The 15,541-nt window shown below is 36.7% G+C and overlaps 1 protein-coding gene across 1 annotated transcript; it reads left to right on the top strand.

The window, feature by feature from the left end:
• The first annotated feature begins 10,054 nt into the window (after positions 1–10,054).
• Positions 10,055–14,962, top strand: LOC121412696 (mucin-21-like). The gene is made up of 3 exons (XM_041605473.1): positions 10,055–10,271; positions 12,775–13,130; positions 13,754–14,962. Exons 1-3 carry the CDS (start codon positions 10,261–10,263, stop codon positions 14,827–14,829), a joined length of 1,443 nt encoding a protein of 480 aa, XP_041461407.1. The 5' UTR covers positions 10,055–10,260; the 3' UTR covers positions 14,830–14,962.
• Positions 14,963–15,541: the final 579 nt, after the last annotated feature.

Here is a 15,541-nt window from a genome sequence, read left to right as displayed (position 1 = left end):
AATTTAACAGAATAGGTCTGTTTAAAAAAAGGGAAAAGTATGTTTTATTCAAGGAAATCTGTAAGATTCCATACACCAAATACAAATTTCATGTAAGATTACGCAATCTGGTGGGATTACAGGTGTTCTCGAGACTCTGCTGCAGGAACTTCTTTTATTTTAAGGATAAATTTCCTAACAGTGTAGGAAATTATCATTTTTTAAATTTAAAATATGATAATCACTATATCTCTGGAGACTTGAAATTGGCTGCATAATGAGATGTCGTATAGTGATGCAGGGCAAGGACTACTCTTTCCATTTACTCCGATCCATAAAATGGCTAAATGTCACATTTCTACAACAGTTTCATTTCAAATTATACTTATTTTTCTTTCATGAGAACGTTCTACTCTGATTATAATACACAGTAAAAATGCTGTTTAAATTTTTTATACAACGCTGTTTACTATATGAACCTTACAGTAATTGTTTAAACAGTTTGAACAAGTGTTTAAAATTTTAAACAACAAAGTTTAATTTTCAATATCTAATCTTCAATAAATAAAACATGATTGTTTAAACTATTAAACAACTACTGTAAGGTTCATATAGTAAACAGTGTTGTATACAATCTTAAACAGCGTTTTTACTGTGTACTGCCCGAGCAGAATAGGTAATTAAGAGAAAACTACAATTCCCTGATTAAGTGACCTGTGGATTGTTATTTACCCAGTTGCCGATTTGAAATTTACATAGTCTCAGGGATGCTAATTGTAAAAGTTCAGTCCACCTCAGAAAAATGTTGATTTCAATCAATATAGGAAAAATCACACAGCATACCGTTGAAAATTTCATCAAAATCGAATGTAAAATAAGAATGATGACATTATGAAGTTCCGCTATTTTTTAATACAAAATAATGCACAACTCGATGATATGCAAATGAGAAGGTAGACGATGTGTCTCTCTCAATTTTCCCTGTTCTTTATTGTTTGAATTATACAAGTTTTCGAGTTTTCAGATTCGACAGTAATGACCATTTTGAATGACCCAAAATTGTTAAAACAATTGTAATTCCGCGTGTGTAGGGAGGAATAGTTTTTTGTTTCACATGACAGTGAGCAGATGAGTACCGAGTAGAAAATTATAATATTTCTTATAGAGTTATGCAAAAGAAATAGTGATTGATGCAGCTGTCATTACTCCCCTCATTCGCATACGGTCCAAGATGTGAAATTAAGGAAACCTTAGAATCTTAGAACTTTTTTATTCCACATCCGATTTTGATAAAAAAAATGTGTTGTTGGATTTTTCTCGTTTTACTCAAATCCACTTTTACAGTGCAATAGTTGGAGTGGACTTGTCCATTGAAACAACCATGATTTTCTTATTGTTTGTCTGATTTTTTTTAACCCTCTCCATTCTGTTTTATTAATTTCTCTCTATCATTGACAAGGCTGGATTCCCCTTTAGGTATATAAGCTACATGAACCATTTTAGAACAAACGTTGAAGTATATATAGACCTAATGCAGCACCTGAGGCGTGGCTCTATAGGGCAGCGGGAGGGGCTGAGGTTGATGGTCAATCCAACACAAAAAATAATTAAAAATTGCCATCGAGTTGAAACCTCTGGTGGTCAAAACGTAAGCGTTGACAAAAATACGTCGTAGAAACAAAATAAAAGAGACGACGAGCAACATTTTCCGAACCCTGTATACCTTATGGCAAACTATTTTTTTGTATACTTTGACACTAAGTTTGGAGGGCAAGGGCCGTCTGTATGATATCGCCCGATCCCTTGGTCCGCCACAAAAAAATAAATTCATTTCGATTGATATGCTCTACATTCTAAGAACAGTTTACCCAACATTGGGTAAAATGGGAACATGTATGCTTGCTGGGTGATATGATACCAAATACTATGTAAATTTTATGCAATGTTGTGTTGCAATTTTAAGATAACATTTATTTCTCCCTTAATTACAATGCAGGACCTATTCGTAAAACATGATTAATAACATGATCTTTGTACACTAGAAAAATTAAAAAATCTAATGAATGTTTTTTGTATGTCTCTTGATTTTGTGTCGTCAAATGTCAATAGAATCTACGTATATTAGCACGACTTTCCTTTCTTTCATTTCTGTATTCTTTTTGACATTTTCTTGCTACTTCAGGTTTTTTAATTCTTTATAGCCTATATAAAATGGGATATTAATATCATTTCAACCCAAAGTTTCTCTCTCTCTTTCTGAATCATTTACCGATTCAATTCTGAAGAAGATCTCTGTACCTGACGAATGTAATTTATAAACATGACCACAGGAAGCACATCGGATTCTGTGGAATTTTTATTTTTTATTTTTATATCAATGAATTTTCCCAATTTCTTCTATCATTTTTTTACCACTGATTTTCTCTTTCGACGACCCCTTCTCTCACACCTCACATTCTTTACAATCTAGTTTTTCATTAATAATTTCCTCTGATCAATCACAAAGGCAGCCTTCAATATACAAAATAAAAGTCAATATAAATCGCTTTAAATGTATGCAAAATACATTTATTATTTGAATGCAGATAAGATGACATGAACTGCAAATGAAATGCAAATTGAAGCGATAAGATGATATTAATCTGAGCATCTGCATTCTTGAGGAACCCAGTAGCGAAGGATCTCTCTACCACCTCGTCGAAACCTCATCTTATCAACCACGTGATGCTCCTGATAGAATTCACCATTCTCATCCTGGAGAGGGAGATAGACAAACAGAAAGAAAGAGAGGGGGAGATAGAGAGAAAGAAAGAAAGAGAGAAGGAAGGAAGAAAGGTCGAGAGGGGAAGAGAGGGAAAGAAGGATATGTGGAAACATGAAATGTATGTTAGGCTTGATGAGAGTTTTACTTGACATAACAGTCTTGAGCAATACTTAAAAAAAATACCTGTACCCTATGAAGCGGTGAATTCACGTCAACGTGCATCAGGCGAGAATCTTTTTAAAAAATATAGTGATAAGATTTTGTTGAACAATGATTTTCTTACGTAGGTTCTACACCCCCCCCCCCCCCTGTTCTACCACCACTACCTTTGTAAATTCCCCTTCTTTTTCATCATCTTCTTCTCTTCCCGCTCGTTCTTCATCTAATCTATTACTTTCTTTGAATCAAGTGCTTATTATATGGCCAAGTAATAATTCTTTTTACTTACATAAACACAAAGAGTGCCCTCTGGCGTCCACCAAACCCATCCCTTGGGTTTCTTCCGATCCCTTCTCTCTCTGTAACGACGGAGGCGTTTACGAAAACCCTTAACTGGAAAAAGAAAGAGAAAGGGATAAAGATCGTTAAATGTAAAAAAAAAAATGCAGTAACTGCTGAATATGTACCCTTTGAAATAATTTTTGATTATAGTTGAAATACCAAAGCTACAAAACTACTTTTGTTGCGTGCCATGAAAGCTGTAATAATTCAAGCATTTTAAGTGACAAAGATGCTACTAATATAAGTATACATGTATAGGACATTCGGAGCCAAGTTTGGCGCCATGCAGATATTTACAATGTGGTCAGGATCAAGAAGTCCCATGGGGCATGCGTCTAATTCATTATTTCTGTTAAAGAATTATAAAAGATAATTGTCATTATGCCTCATATATTTATATCAGGAAATGAGAAAGTGCCCCTATCAGTCCATTCTTTGCATGTCAGAAGATTTTTTTTCCAGAAAATTCTGGACCCACTCCTATCTATAAAGTAAGTGAATGCGTACTTACTGATAGAGCGCGGCTTGTTTTTCTCCTGCTTCATAGGGCAAGGCTCGACTGCCTCATCGTCTTCGTCATCATCATCGAACTGGGAGACGATGTCGTTGGGAGTTTGGTTGAGGCGATCATCGATGTCCGTGCTACTGCTGAAGGAATTCGCCCATGACAGGGAAATGGAATCCTCGTTAAACTCGCTCATCGTGATGGATTCACCGTCGTAGTCATCTGACCCCCAAAGTAAACATGATGATAGATCTAGGTTATTTGCTCATAAAGTATTATTAAAAAAAAAAACCTTAAAATAATGATTTACTTTTATGAAACACTTTAAAAATGGTTGTGTTGTTAAAGCTGAATGGCATTTCCATCCGTGGAATGAGTTCCGCTAGATAATTCGGACTGAAGTTTAAGAACGCAGGTGTTTATAATTATAAAGTTTATAATGAAGGCAGTAAATATTGATAATGATAATAAAAGTGTATATGTCCACATACTAAAGTGATACGATTTCGTCTGATTAATTTGCATGACCGATATAGAGGCTCCATATCTTAGTGTGCAAAAAGAGTAAAGTTTAAAGGGCGGGTTTCAAATACAAGTTCATTACCCTTTTTCAAAATCACGTGGGTATACCCTCAAAAGGCTCATTATTTAGGCGAACTTCAGAACGATCATGACTTGTACAAAATAATAAAAAGGTAAGAACATCTTGTGTATAATACAGAGAAAAAAATAACTTTCTATAACTACTTACTCGGGTCGGTTGTATCTGCATTCTGATTGGTTGACGTCATTCGTTTGATGACGTCATCAAATGGAGGCATTGAAAAGAGAGATGGACTTGGAGAGATAGGGATATCGTCTACATCCTCCATGGTGGCCAAGGGAGCGACACAAGGTCCAGTGACTTCAGTAGGAACTGATAGAAAAAAAAAGTTTAGAAATTAAAATAATTTAATAGTGTATGACGTCGTGAAAGGTGACGATTGTAGTTCGTATAAAAAAGAGAAAGGATGGGTTGAGAAAGCTTGAGAGTGGGAGAGAGAGGGAGAAAGAAATATCGAGAGAAGGAAAGACAGGAGCAGGAGCAGACCCAGGAGGCCGAAGGTTTTTTTTATCCCTTTTTTTTTGGGGGGGGGAGCTTGGGAGAAAATATATGTAAACCATTTGGTATACCTCCTGATATCCGCCCTTGATAGAAGACAGGGTGAGGAGTATTTTTTTTAGTTAAGAATTAATAAAATCAGTTCATTTTTGTGTGCAGTTTGGATTTTGTGTAATTGGGGCAGAGATAGAGGGAGACAGCATCAAATAAAAACAATAAGGAATTTGACATGTGATTACAATAATATTTGAAAGAAAGAAAAAAAAACATTGATGGTAGAAGTCAATTGTAGAACATGGAAATACACGTCTTTGTATAGATTACTTTTGTCCTCACCATTAGATTCATAAATAATTTAGTTGGCATTTTTTTCCTCATACAAAAGTCGATGGAATGGAGTTTACCACCCCCCCCCCATAAAAAATATATTAATAAATAAACAAAATCATTTATGAATAAAACATCTAATTGGCTTTACTTGATTAATGCATGAATGTATGATGATTGAGGAGAGGATTAATTACCTTCTGACTGGATTTGATAGTCATCTGTCTCTTCTCGATCAAGATCCTGAATCTAAGAATGAATTAAATTCAACCCAGTTCTATTCTATTCATTAAAATCTTAAAAGAATGAAATCTATTTTCTCGATTTAATATAAAACATGTACTAGTTTGTAAAATTTAATAAGCGATGCCTGTATCCCAATCCATGTTGTACTTTCATTTTTTTTTTTTTGGGGGGGGTAATTTGTATTTAGATATCAATTTCGAATGAAAGAGATTATTACATTTCCGTATTTCATACATCAAGAAGAAAGGCAATTAACAAATTGTAGCACGGAATCTTTATAAAATGTCTTGCTGGGAAACAAATATTCATGACTGTTTTTTGCGTCGCAATGAAAATGTGAGTGCAACATAAATACGATATATGAAATTATTCAAGTCGATGGACTTTGCTAAGTTCAGGAGGCCTGTTGCAATTTAACTTGCCCAATCAATTTGAATTACACTCGCATAGTCTGATCTAGTCCTCGATGATTTTCACAAATGAATAAAACACCTTTTGATAATGCCCAACATAGTTCAATATTTTAAAATAGATGCTTGAGAAATCCATTAAATTAGTAAAAACGAGGAATTCTATTCCATAGCAAAGAGAAAGCACTTCAAGAAATAGATTTTATGTAAATGACAGGGGTGTTATCTTTACTCGGTCAAATCATTTCTTTTTCAAATCTTACCGCATCTTTCTTATTTTTCAGATATTTGTAGCGTCCCTGGTACTTGCTCTGTAAAGTACCCATGATAAGTCGAATTGTAACACTCCGAAAGGTAAGGAAAAAGCTATATTCTCGCAGAGAAATCAGCTAGAACCATTCATAAGCTCTGACAAGTCAGAAATGAACTGTTTGTAAAACAGTAACGCGTAACACTTGTTACTGTGACACCACTTGGTGACGTAACAATAGAGAGTACAGTAGTAATCAGCGTTTGGCGCGTCTTTTTATTGTTAACGAATATGACGCGGTGTATTTTTACGATTTTCATCTTGAAGAAAACTTGAATTGTCCCTTGATTTTGTTTTATTTTTTTCATCTTGGTCATACTATCGGAATATGTAAATTAAACTTTCTTGTGTCATAATCGTGATCTATTATTCCTTTTTCATCATCATTATTTCCACCACCACCACCCCCGTCACCACTTTCACCACCGCCATGACCACCATCATCATCATCGCCATCATCGTTATCATCATCATCATCTTCAGTTATCGTTATCACTGGCCTTTTTGCTTGATTATTATAGCAAGTGTTGGCTTGTTAGATTTTTTCTTCTCTTTTTATATTATACTTAATTGATACCCTAATAATTCGTTATTATCCATTCTGCTCATAATATGATTATATGGTTAATACATGTTTCGGTTTGTCATATTTTTCAAGCATTTTTTTTTCTTAAAATGGCAATCCATCTTCTGCTATTGATTTTATGCTAATATGTTATATACACAACAAAAAAAGTAAGTCCCCCCTAAATCAAATTGCTGTAATTTTTGAACCGAATTAGTTTGAGATATGATATTTCATAGGTAGTTTACTGCACTCATTAAGCAACTCCTGGGGAAAAATGAGATCGATCGGTGGAGTCATGCATGAGTGATTAAAGATTTAATTAAAAATGACCATTTTTAAAAGTCACAAGAGTCGTTTTTCAGTTTGTTCAAGTACAAAGTTGGGAAAAAGTTGTTTTCAGGTGATTTTTTTTTGGTGTTATTCTGTTGTACTGTCCATTATTCATCACTTCAGACCAGATTTTGATATCGTATGTTCATGGTTGAGTGAGCACAATGTTATTGCAGAGGCTGCGGAAGCAGGGGGGGGGCTTCAGCCCCAAATTTTTTTCCAAAAGCATGTACAAACGTGTAAAAATTACCATACAGTTATTATTTTTTTTTTGCATGATCAGCCCCCCCCCCCTCACTTTTGTCTCAGTCTCCCCCCCCCCCTCCTACTTTGAAAACCGTTCCGCGGCCCCTGAATTGTGACGTATCATCATAGGGGTTTATGGTAGCATCCTCTACAACTTGTTAGATCATGTTAAAATTTGAAAATGTAAGTGGCTCCCCCGATTATAGGCCCCTCCCCCATTTTAGAATTCTGGATCCACCACTGATTTGTCCATACATTCAACTGATCCTGAGAAATTGTTAGGAAAAGAATACATTTATGCAGTGTAAAGAGTATTCATTCCTAAGTTTTCGATTGTGCTCGCTCAACCATGAAAATGTTTAAAATTCGGAAAGTGTGTGATGATAGAAATGATGGATGATAAAAACAACAGCAATTAAAGTCACATTTGAAACCGAAATTGCCCCCAATAATCACTTTATTATCCTTTAAAATGTGTCTGTGACATTGAAAACACAGATTTTCCCACTTTAATGCGTGCTCACTCATCCATAAATAAACAAATTGATTTCATTTTTGCACAGAATTTTGCCCATAGGTTGATAAACATTACTGCCAAACGACATTGCTAAAGAGAGCCTTGAAAAAAAGTTCCACCATATTGAATAAGGGGTAACTTATTCGTAAACATATGCACCCATAATGTACACAAGTCAATGAGAGAAGAAGTAAAAAAACTGAAATGAGGGTTTGTTTCATGGACGGTTTTTGTTACTTCTGCCAACAGTTATTTCATAGAACTTCGCACATGGCTTCAGAGTAACATTATCCAAAACTTGCGCACACCAAAATAACAATTCGATACGGCACAGAGTGGGGCCAAGGCCTTGAACACTCTTCCCATTAGCATAATTTTCGAGTATTGTGTGTTCACTGATGCATTAAACATCGGGATTTTCACAAAAATCAAATCAAATGAACTATGCAAGGAGGTTTGTGACAGATATCCATAGTTACAACTTGCATTTTTTCCAATAACGTAAAAAAGAGCTAATCACATTCCACATGCTCATTCACGCATGAATGTTTAATTAAACGCCTTTGAATCATTGAAGCATGTTAATTGGTCATAAACACAATGAAAGAAAAGATCATTTTCAGTTCCCAAAATGAAACAATACTTGCCTATGATATGAACTGAAAATATAATTTGAAGTAAAACTTCAACTTTGAAGTAAAACTTTTCAGCCATTTAATGCATGGGAGCAAATAAAAGTGATTACTAATGTTTACATCTTGTAAACAAATCATAACATTCCTATTGTTTGTCCGATAGAATTTAAACTTCCATTATCAACTTGTCTCATTTCTTTTTACCACTAAAAACAGACGAGTTTTTTGGGGGGGTTGGATCTCCCTTCTCCCTTTATTTAAACTGGCCCAGCGAAAATAAACAAATTAATGTTCGTCATAATGAAAAATAAATGAAGATTTATCAAAAAAGTGACAAAACAAAGTAAAGCTTCCGAAGTTCCGGTTTCATTTGTGATTGTGCTCAATAAATTATCATTCTATTTTAATTTGGTGGGGGATGTGAAAGTCATTGTAGCTTGTCCAGTACTGTGTGCGCCTCACAGGCGACTGACTGGAATAATCCCCAGGGAGTGGAGGATGTGCACACTTGACGACCGGGGTAATAATATATCTGTAAAGCGCTTGGACACGTCGTTCCGATGTATTAAGCGCTATATAAAAGCGGGTTATGAATATTATTATTATTTGTAGTAGAAAATTATACATTTTACTTCAGTCTCAGATTCCTTTGGCTTAAGATATCCTTGAATCAGCAAATACTCTCGATATTTCGATGATTATGGGTTCGATCAAAGAGATCTTTTGTCCAATTGAATCGTCGTCTGTTCTGATTCAATCACGAATTGACGAGCAAATATCAAACGCCGCATTTCTTTCATGAGCATCTTCTGATCAGCACACTCATGTTAGGTGTTTGAAAACATGTTCAGAATAGCGTGAGAATTAGTCTGATAACAATAAAGCACCTTCTTGCGAGATCGCCCAATTCTGAATTTCTCTCACTCTCCCCTCCCCCCCCCCCCCCCTCCCCTTCATACTTTTCCCACTCCTTTCTAGCTCCATCGACCCCTCTTATCGGTTTTTCTTTTTCATTCTGTCACCTTTTCTTAGCTCTTCAATCTTTTCTGTGACACATGCATGAAAATGCAAACACACTACACTATACACAGCAAAAACGGTGGTGTTAACCGGTGTACATAGAGGACCACACCAGTTATTTTACACCGGTGTTTAATTAGTGGTGTTATTTTTACACCTATAGGTGTTATTACAACACCTATGGTTGTTACACTTACACTCTTTGGTGCTATGTTCAATCTCTAGGGTGTTATTTTAGCACCTCAGGGTGTGGTCCTCTATTAACACCACTTGGTGTCAGTTTTAACACCACAGTTTTTACAGTGTATGTATATCTCTCTCCCTCTCTCTCTCTCTCCCTCTCTGCACCTACCTTTCCCTTCCCTCATCTCATCTATCTCGATATCCCGTTGTCCTTACCCCTTTCTTATTTTCTTATTCTCTTCCCCTCTCGTCTAGCCTTCCCTTTTACCCCTTCTCCCCCCTTTAGTTGGCTTCTCTTTCTTCGCATTGAAATCACAGCCCATCCACAAATAATCCCTCCAGCAACTTGCCTATTTACTCTTCCTTTTACTCGTATACCAGTGCCCCTTTCTTTTATCTTCAGATGATGTTTACGTATATATTTAGTTGTATAGTAACGGCTCTAAATAGACGCAATCATTTTGGCAGTGGTTAATGCATTTGTCCCAGGAATTCTGGGTAATGTGATTTACTTTTTCCATGATGCCTCTTAAATTGGACTAAACAGAGGGATGGGCTGATATTCTCCTGTTTTATTTTAATAATAAAATAATAATCTCCATGTAGAGGCCACGGACATGTCATCAAGGTTAGTAGAATTCTTTAACATATTGACTATAATACAGTGTATTTTATCATATTTTCTATTTGTTTCGTTTGAGTATTTATCTGACTGTGCATAAACGACGGAGAGTTTGGTAAATCCCCGTCAGGTTTTTATGATCGAAAGAAAATCTGATTAAAAAAATACACCGTGATTCTCTTTCCAAATCTTAATTTGATTTGATTTCTGCATTCTCATCAGTATCAGAATTTCAAAATACATGTATGCAATATACAACGGTAACAACATAACAAAATAATAGTATTAGTAGTGCAAATAAGTCTCCACAAGATATATTATACTTTTTTTAAAACAAGATGATAATTAGGAATAATTAATAATAAGGAATGCAGGAGACCGCCATAGTGAGCGATTAGGCTTGATGAAAATGGCGGCCTAATCTCTCATACATTTTTTTCACAGATCAGGCAGATAGTGGACTGAACGTGAGATTAATTATATCACTCAAAACAAATCTATATTATTCATTGTTCGACCATATTATCTATTAATTTTTTGGGGTATTCGTGGTATCGTGTGTTTCTTTCTCGGCCGTGGCCGAGTGGTCTAAGGCGCCTGGCTATAAAGTCCGGGGTTCGATCCCCCGGCCGCGACACCTATATGCCCGTGAGCAAGGCATTTTAAATGCTCTAGTATTATCCTGCTTTCAAATAAATGGAAATGCTATATGCATTTAACTAGGTGTGTACTTGTTTTAAAATCATGCGATTGATACACTCTAAAAACACTGAGTAAATTTTTACCCAATATTGGGTAGAAAGGGAACATGCACGTTTGCTGAGTTTTTTTAACCCCATGTTGGGCTATTTCAACGCAACATTGCGTAAAATTTACAAAATATTGGGTATTTTTTTAACCAACCAACATGCATGTTCCCATGCAGTTTTACCCAATATTGGGTAAACCCTTTTTAGAGTGTACTGCAATCATTTTTTCATTAAATCTCTGTTTCATATTGAATCGCATTCAGTAATTTTTTATTATAAAAAAAATCATTTTTTTATGAAAGTAAGCTTGTTAAGGGGTAGGCTATTTAAAATATAATAATATCATAAATCTAGAATATTCTGACAAGGTAGACATTGACAAGGAAAAAAAAGAAACCAGACGTTTAACCGAATTTAATCGACTTAATTGACTTTGTCTCTATTTTTTTATTATCATAATTTGGTTGACTGGATTACTCTCAGTCGTTTTTTTTCGAAGATAACAGATAACGGGAGCAGAAGTTAGACATTTAAAACTCGATGTTTATAAAAGGATGGGAAAATGTAATTTCCTTACATTTAATTATTAGTTTAGTGGGTTTTCTTCCTCATTCCTCTAACCTAAATAATTATGATTTCTGAATAGAAGGATGATTGAATATTTGGAAAGTCACTACATAATGATTATTGTAATTTCTTAATAGAAGTTGAAAGATAATCATTTTAATTTGCCAGTTCACATATTCCTCATAATAATGCTTCATCGCAAAACATTTGCCTCAAAAGTGTAATCCATTATGACTAACTTCTAGCGTTAGCATCCTGAGCTGAAGTGAATTTGGCTAAAATATCAAAGACAATTGGGATTATGAGCATGCATTCGGTATGTCTGTGAAAAGGTTCAAAATCGTGTTTGCTTAAGGATTTGAATATTAAAAATTAGAAGTCTAAAAATTACAAATTAATATGATATTTTTTCATGTTTGGGTGCCAGTTCAAGTTGATTCTTTGAAATTCAAACGTTCAACCGTGACGTATAGATGGGGGCTTGGAGCGCTTGCCCCCCCCCCCCAAAAAAAGAGAGAAAATGCAAGAAAAAAAGAGAGAAGATCGTCCTTTCATATTCTTTTCAGAAAATCACATTATAATATATCACAAAATTGGCTTTGGCATTAAAACAAGTCGAAAGTTCTGCATGTTCGCTTCGCTCCCTCGCAATTTTTTAGAATAAATTTTGTCCCATACGCCAAAGCTGACCCCCTCAATATGTTAAGCTTTTTACGCCACTGACTCTAAACATTTCATAACTTTAAAAACATACTGTAATGATCTGCCTAATGGCTAACGTACATGATGAATAATAAGAAAGGGGAAAACAGGATAATCTTGGGCAGACTAACTAGAGGATTAATTTGATTATCAAAAACATACAGATAAATCAATAAACAAAGATATGACAATTTTAAGATAATTGTGGATGTGATGGAAAATAATATGAATTAATAAAATAACATAAAAACTTGACCAAAAAAGGCGACTCATATACATATACACAAAAAATAATCCCGGTTCATTTAACAGATTTTCTGTGGGGGATTTACATGTTTTGGTTGCATAGATCACTCTGTCCTCTTCATAACCCCCAAGCGACTCTATTGGCTCTTGGGGTCCCTCATATTCCGATACTTGAGCAAAATACAATCATAAATTTTGTGACAAATATAAAATTTTGTAACATGTTGCCCCCTTATTTCTTATAGCGAGTTCTCCGAGGGCTATCGGCGATCCTCCAATCCACGGCGGGTTCTCCGGGAGGCATGGAGCCCAACGCAGGACCAACAGCCGTACAACTACAACAATAACTACGACTACCAACAACGTCCCCCACGGGAGGCGCCCCGATACTCACCCCGACATCACACGAGGGTCCATCCCATCAATGACGGGAGCCAATATGGAGCCATTAGTCAAGGGGGTGGAGGAGCAGGAGCAGGGGCAGGAGGTGGAGCAGCAACCGGGGGAGGAGGGAGTACCGTGTGTTTGGTTGCTTCCATAGCTGTTCTTTCGACCCTGCTCATAGTGGGAGCAACATTGGTCGTTGTTTATTTTACAACAGGTTTGTTTTGTTTTTATCGCTTTGGTTGACTTGATAGAAAATATAACTTGATAAAGTTTTTAAACCATACATATTTCACAAATCTAAGCCTATATGAGCACTTCTGGGGAGTATTTTTTGAAAGGATTTGTCAGACGTTTTATCCGACAAGTCATGTTTTATCATCCGACAATTATACAATTATCATGGTAACAGTGCCTCTCGGCCAATCATAATCAAGGAAAGTTGTCAGACCTGACATTTGGCGGACAAAAATGTTGTTGAAACGCTCCCCTGGTCGAAAAGTACAACCTCAGTCTTTGTTACTTTAGAAAACGCATTATTGGTGAACCATCCCGTGAACCACAGTAAAGGGGAAATTATTTACATCATCACTACTTAATGACGGAGGGAGTCACATGAGGAGGCTAATCATATTACATGGTATTCTATGTGTATGAAGTTTTGGTCCAAAAGAGAGGCACCCCTCCCCCTTCCCGGATATGCGCCCCACTTCAATTCGTGAATACAGATGTATGGGCTTGACTTATCCGCAGTAATGGAGGATATCAGTGGGCCCAAGTATAACGTAAATAAAATTTCATAATTAATACGTTTGTATATTTTTTATCTTATTTCAACAGACATTCAATTTGGCAGTTCGTCATCGGAGACCACAACCGCGGCAACGATAACAACATCACCTGCAACAGAAGCTATATCAACAAATGCTCTTACAACTATTGCTGCTGCCACTACCGGCCAACCTGCAAACTCACCAGAAACCACGACTACACAGGCCTCCACAAATCTAGGGTCGGCAAATGCACCTACCACGGCCATGACGGCAGGAGTTGCCACGACAAGCCCAGACAGCTCTGCAGCAAGCTCGGCATCAAGTGATGCACACACCTCGGCTGCAGTTGCTACAACGCAATCAGACGGCACTGCATCAACTTTGACGTCAGCATATCCACCTTCCACAGCAGGAGATGCTACCACACAACCAGACAACAGTGTAGCAACGTTAGGGTCAACTGATTCACCTGCCACAGCAGGAGTTGCTTCCACAGCATCTGGTAGCGATGCATCAACGTTAACTTCAACTAATTCACCTATTACAGCAGCAGTTGTCACAACGCAGCCAGAAAGCTCTACAGCCACTTTAACCACTAAGTCTACAACCTCAACAGCGGTTGGTGTATCGAGCACACAATCTTCAAACACTGACACAACACAAGGTAGTACAGTTCCTAGCAGTTCAAGCCTTAAAACCTCAAATACACGTACAACAATCACGGAGTCTACAGTACAGTCTTCCACATCTGCAACAACTGCTACCCCGGCCTCAACACCAATAGCAACCACATCTTCCAGTACCGCACAATCTGTCAGCTCCTCAACCAATCCATCCAACAAGGCTACAACAGTTGACATGGGTACAACACAAGAAATACAGTCAACGGCTGACACAGCCACAACAACAACCAATTCCCATGTCTCGACAACAAACGAAGATGTCACAACAGAGGAAGAGGTCACAACACAGGAAGAGGATGAGCTTACGTATTCCATGACGACTGTTGACTCCTCGATCTTGACCACCGATGACTCGTCGGACCAGACCGGGTCTACAGCAGGTGCTTACACCGAAAATACAGAGGTTACAACTGAAGAGTTGACTGCAACTCCCACAGATGCAACAACCGCCGACACTTGAAAAAATTATATAGGCCTAACTAAGAATTAACTGAGAGTATTTGCATACACAGATCCGTCTTTTGTTAGGTCTCAAGTACGGAATGGTAGTTCAATGGTAGCTCACCCCCCCCCCCTCATAATCCTGGGGGCAAGATAAGACGCATAAACAATTTTGAAAGAAAAACTCAAAAACGAAGGAGCGAAGCGACCGCGTTTGTCTTTGGGGGCACTATTGCATTTTCTGTAGTGAAATCGAAGGATTTTGTACTCACTTTCTGGTAAATTGTGTGGAAATTTTTAGTGAAAATGATAATGCTTTGAAAATTTCTGGTGGGGGGCAACTGACTCCCTGCACCCTATGGGTATTGTAGTTTGTGCTTTGTCGGCCTAAGAGCTATTTCACCATCTGAATACAATCCGGTAAACAGCCCCAAACCAGACAGTGCATTATAAATGCTCTTGCCCCATCAAGAAATTTGAAATAACAACTTTTGTAAGATATTTTCATAAATTTATGAATATTTTGTCATTCTAAAATTTGATTGGACCCCAATCCTGTAGACCGTTTTTTTTATCGTATAGGAATTAAGAGTGTTCTTAAAATCTACTCCATACTGTGAATGCGTGTCTATTTGCTGTGAATATTTTGTAGAAGCTATTGTATATAGTGGTGAGTGCATTATTAAAATATCTGTATATATTCTCCTCGACATTCCTGTATTTTAAAAACA

The sequence above is a fragment of the Lytechinus variegatus genome, chromosome 4 (genome assembly GCF_018143015.1).
Source record: "Lytechinus variegatus isolate NC3 chromosome 4, Lvar_3.0, whole genome shotgun sequence".
Classification (NCBI taxonomy): domain Eukaryota; kingdom Metazoa; phylum Echinodermata; class Echinoidea; order Temnopleuroida; family Toxopneustidae; genus Lytechinus; species Lytechinus variegatus.
Note: the sequence above shows the minus strand (reverse complement) of the source record. Positions and strands in the feature narration are given on the sequence as shown.